This window comes from Cucumis melo, chromosome 6, assembly GCF_025177605.1.
Source record: "Cucumis melo cultivar AY chromosome 6, USDA_Cmelo_AY_1.0, whole genome shotgun sequence".
NCBI classification, from domain to species: domain Eukaryota; kingdom Viridiplantae; phylum Streptophyta; class Magnoliopsida; order Cucurbitales; family Cucurbitaceae; genus Cucumis; species Cucumis melo.
The window spans coordinates 35,238,557-35,243,738 of record NC_066862.1 but is presented as its reverse complement, the minus strand read 5'-3'; the positions used below and the strand labels follow the sequence as shown (position 1 = coordinate 35,243,738).

Genomic DNA, 5,182 nt, shown 5'->3' with positions numbered 1-5,182 from the left:
TTGTGATTGGTTGATATTTTTTCAAATTATGGTAACGAAAATGGAAAAAGGAAGAGAGAGATAGGAGAGGGAAAGAAAAAGGAGAGATAAAAATTATTTTTTCCCATGTCATATTGCCACATTAGTATTTGTAAATTCTTTTATATAAAATCTAAAAGTCTTTTTTTCTAGAGTAGGAACTTTTAAACCTATTCTTTACCACTCAAAGACCAAAATGACCAAAACTTTGGGACTAATTTAAAAAAAAAGGCTATTTTCTAAAAAAAAAAAAGAAAAGAAAGAAAGAGAGAAAAAAAAAGTATTGATAAAAGAATCAATAAGATACCATTTAAATCGTCAGCCCCACCCACATCGCTATTATTTGATACATCCAATATGGTTGGGTACCCAATCTTGATTTTTCCTTATTCATCACATGTAAAAAAATCTTGGTAAATAAAAACCACGTAAGATATAACTCACAACAAAAATGTGTGGTGGCTTATACAATTTTGTAATTTGAATTAAAGTGATAAGAATCTCAACCGACAAAAATATATATGAAAAATAGCCTATAAATAAGCATGCTTTAAAATCACAGTGTCTCACCCATCTTTCCTTTTACTCAGAGGATTATCAAATACCTTTTCTATTTTTCTTTTCCAGTACTTTGAGAAATTAGGAACAATGTCTTCTCAAGTTTCAAATTTTCCTGCTTCCATTATGAAAACCAATGATATTCCTGATGTTAAGCGTTCTCTTGCAAATTTTCATCCTAATATTTGGAAGGAACATTTCCTTTCATTTACATTTGATGATGCATTGGTAATTTAAAGTTATTTTCTTGCCTTATTTTTATTTAGTTTCTAGTCATTTATTGTTCATGTTTAAATTTAATTTAATACTTTTATATTTTTAATCAATTTGATTCTTTTTTGTTTTAATTTCAGAAAGTAGATGAGGGCATGAAAGAAAGAACTGAAAAGTTGAAAGAAGAAATAAGAATGATGATGATTGCTTATGTGGAAAATCAACTGGTTAAGTTAAATTTGGTTGATTCAATCCAACGGCTAGGAGTATCCTATCATTTTGAAGATGAGATTGATGAATTCTTAGAACATATATATGTGTCTTATAATAATTCTCTTTTATTGAGTAACAAAGATAGTGAAGGTGAAGATCTTCATATTACTGCTCTTCTATTTCGACTTCTGAGGCAACAAGGTTATAGGATTTCATGTGGTAAGTTAAATACACACAAATAATTTTTTTTTTTGTTCTTAAAAAATAATGTTTTTTTAAAAACTAAATTAGTTATTACTTCCGTGATCTATTTATTAATTTATTAGGTTATCTATTTAGTTTCATTTTGTTCTCTTTTTAGCTATAACGTGGATCAAAAAAATATACACAATTCTTTAAAAATTTAAAAAGAATGAAAGAGTAGTAATTAGGTGCATGCATGCACAATCCTTCTGAAAAAAAATGAAAATAATTCCATCTTTTAAAAAATTGTTAGATAAAAATTTTTTGCTAGGTGCTCACTTAATTTGTTTCTAAAACTACATGGTAATGAAACAGGATGTTAAACATCATTCAAGGTCTAATTAAGGGCAAAAAGTTAGAAACATCCAAAATTAAGCATTTTTCAATTAATTTAAGAACTAATCATGCATTCTTTTTTCACTCTTAATTTAAATTAAACAGATATATTTTTGAAGTTCATGGACGACAATGGAAAATTCAAAGAGTCACTGGTTGAGGATGAAAGAGGAATATTGAGCCTATATGAAGCATCACATATGATGGTACATGGAGAAGCTTTGCTCGAGGAAGCTCTTGAATTTACAACCACACATCTTCAAACATATATTCATCGTTACTCAAATATTAATCCAAGTTTTGCATCTGAAGTTAGTAATGCATTGAAATTGCCTATTAGAAAAGGTGTTCCAAGAATCAAGGCAAGAGAGTATTTGGAAATTTACCAACAGCATCCTTCTCACAACGAGACTTTGCTTACATTCTCAAAACTTGACTTCAACACCTTACAAAAGCTTCACCAAAAGGAGCTAGCGGAAATCTGCAGGTACAAAACTAATTTTGATAACCTCAAATTAAAGGAAAGTTGTGTTTCTTGAGAAGTTTACGTGGAACCAACATTCTCATAAATTATATTAAAGTTATTTTCTAACAAGATAATATTTGTAATGATTAATAATATTTTTTATTAATTAAGTTGAAATGGCACAAACTTTTGTGTCTATTTACCACAAAATCCTATTCATGAGCTTATTATTTATAAGCTTAATTTTCAAATAAAAATAAAAAAAATGATAATTATGAAGCGGAGCTTAACGTTTATTTTCATTGGCAAGATATTTTGACCTTGGAGTAGTTTTTGAAATCTTACAATTCACGTTTGTCTTGATGGAAATAATTATTGCAGATGGTGGAAGGATTTGAACGTTTCAACAAACTTTCCATTTGCGAGAGATCGAATTGTGGAGTGTTACTTTTGGATATTGAGTATATATTTTGAACCTCATTTCAAGTTTGGAAGGAAAATATTAACTAAAGTGATCGCTATGACCTCAATTATGGATGATATATATGATGCATATGGGACATTTGAAGAGCTCCAAGTTTTTACCTTAGCAATCAAAAGGTTACTTTCTTAGCCTCTGATCATTATTGTTAAAATATATATGTACGACAAGGTTTTATGTAATTAAGATCATTAATGTTTTAGATGGGACATGAGCATGATCAATCTACTGCCGAAGTATATGAAAGTTTATTATACAACTCTGCTTGATCTTTTTGAAGAGATTGATAAAGAGATAGTCAATGATGAAACATCCTATCGCTCTCACTTTGCAAAAGAAGCCGTAAGGATCTTCCTTCTTCTCATAGTTTTTTCCGATGGATATCACTAATAATATTGCTATGTTTGTTATATTATAACAAGTTTTAACTTTTCCTTATGTGAATAGATGAAAAGGCAAGCTGAATCCTATTTCAAAGAAGCTGAATGGCTAAACAAAAATTATAAACCAAAATATGAAGAATACATGGAAGTGGCTTTAGCTAGTTCAGGTTATGAACTACTTTCAACTATTTCATTTGTTTGCATGGGTGACATTGCAACAGAGGAAATATTTGATTGGCTATTTGATTGTCCCAAAATACTTAAAGCCTCAACCACTATTTCTAGACTTATGGACGATGTTGTCTCCTACAAGGTATGCATGTCACTCTCTCTACGTTAAATAAGTCAAATATATATTTTTAAACTAATATATTATTTACATCTTTTCTTTTTTATTTTTAGTTTGAGAAAGAAAGAGAACATGTTGTTTCTGCGGTTGAATGTTACATGAACAATTATGGGTGCTCAGAAGAAGAAACATGTGCTAACTTACTTAAGCAAGTAAAAGATGCATGGAAGAATATAAATAAATGTTGCCTTCATCCGATGACTGTTCCAGTTCCATTTTTAGTTTGTGTATTAAATCTCACAAGAGTTATGGCTCTACTTTATTCCGATGAAGATGGATATACAAATTCCAAGGGTAGGACTAAACTTCTTATTCAGTCTCTACTTATTGATCCATTATATTTGTAATTATTAATTGAAATCTATCAATGATACACCTCACTAGCGGTGATAGATCCATCAAGAACAAATTTTGCCATATTTTTAATTATTTAAAAGTATTGCTACATACTTAATTATTAACCATTCTATGTTTAATTATTAACCCTCCTCATTATTATTATTATTATGGATCTTTTCAAAAATAAAACACAGCGATAAAATATTTACGCTGTATAAAACAATTCTGAAAACAAAAAAATCCCACAAGTACACAATGAAAAATGCAAAAAATGCCTCATCAACCTCGCTGTCTAACACGTGCGTAATATATTTTGGATACGATCGTTTATATTTGGCTATTGTTTGGTACACGATCGTTTAGATTTGGTCGTTTAGATTTAAATAGTTAAATCTAAATGATTTATTTTTTAAATTGTCTACACGAGATCGTTCAATTTGGTTACACAATCGTTAAATTTAGTAACACGGTTGTTTAGATTTGATTGTTTATATTTGGTTAGTCAAATCTAAATGATTTATTTCTTAAATTCTCTAATACACGATCACTTAATTTGGTTACACGATCGGTTAGAATTATTTAACGATCGTTTAGATTTAATTGTTTACATTTGACTAGCCAAATCTAAACAATTTTGTTTTTCAAGATTTGGTACACGATCGTTTAGATTTGGCTAAACGGTTTTTTTAAATATTCTTTTGGTACACGATCGTTTAGATTTGTATATACAGTCGATTATTTTTTGTACATGATCATTTAGATTTGACTACCCCAATCTAAATGATTTTTTAGGATTCTTTGTACACAATCGTTTAGATTTGACTATTATTTTTACGTAATTGTTTAAATTTGGCTACCTAAATCTAAACGACGTTTTTGTTTTCTAGTCTTTTACTACTACTACTACCACTACCACTACTACTACAACTACCACTACCACTACTACCACCTCTATCACGACCACGACCACTACCACCATCACTACCACGACCACGACCACTACCACGACCACTACAACTACCACCACCACCACCACTACCACCACCACCACCACCACTACCACCACCACTGCTCCTCCCACCACTGCTCCTCCACGGCTGCTGCTGCTCCTACCACCACCACCACTACAAGTACTACTACTACTACCACTACCACCACTTTCACTACCACCACTTCCTCCACCACCACCACCACCACCACTACCACCACCACAACTACAACCACCACCACCACCACCACCATAACCACCATCACCACTAACTGCTACCATGACCACCACCACCACCCTAAACCCTAAATCCTATACCCACGACCACCACCACCACCACCACTAACTACTACCACGACCATTCTAAACTCTAAACCCTAAACCCTAAACCCACGACGACGATGACCACCACCACCACTACCACCACCACTACCACCACGACGACGACCACTACCACCACTAACTACTACCACAACCACCACACACCCTAAACCCTAAACCTATGACCACCACCACCACTAACTACTACCACGACCACCTTAAACCCTAAACCCTAAACCCACGACCACGACTAACTACTACCACGACCACCACG

At 32.2% G+C, this 5,182-nt stretch overlaps 2 protein-coding genes across 2 annotated transcripts; one reads left to right on the top strand and one right to left on the bottom strand.

Annotated features, from left to right (window-relative positions):
* The first annotated feature begins 666 nt into the window (after positions 1–666).
* On the top strand, positions 667–3,607 carry LOC103493390 ((+)-gamma-cadinene synthase-like). The gene is given in 7 exon segments (NM_001328459.1): positions 667–804; positions 930–1,221; positions 1,687–2,068; positions 2,429–2,647; positions 2,732–2,870; positions 2,976–3,224; positions 3,314–3,607. Coding segments are annotated over 7 exon segments (1,713 nt in total).
* Positions 3,608–4,482: 875 nt separating this feature from the next.
* On the bottom strand, positions 4,483–4,869 carry LOC127149756 (uncharacterized). The gene has a single exon (XM_051085628.1). It carries the CDS (start codon positions 4,867–4,869, stop codon positions 4,483–4,485), a length of 387 nt encoding a protein of 128 aa, XP_050941585.1.
* Positions 4,870–5,182: the final 313 nt, after the last annotated feature.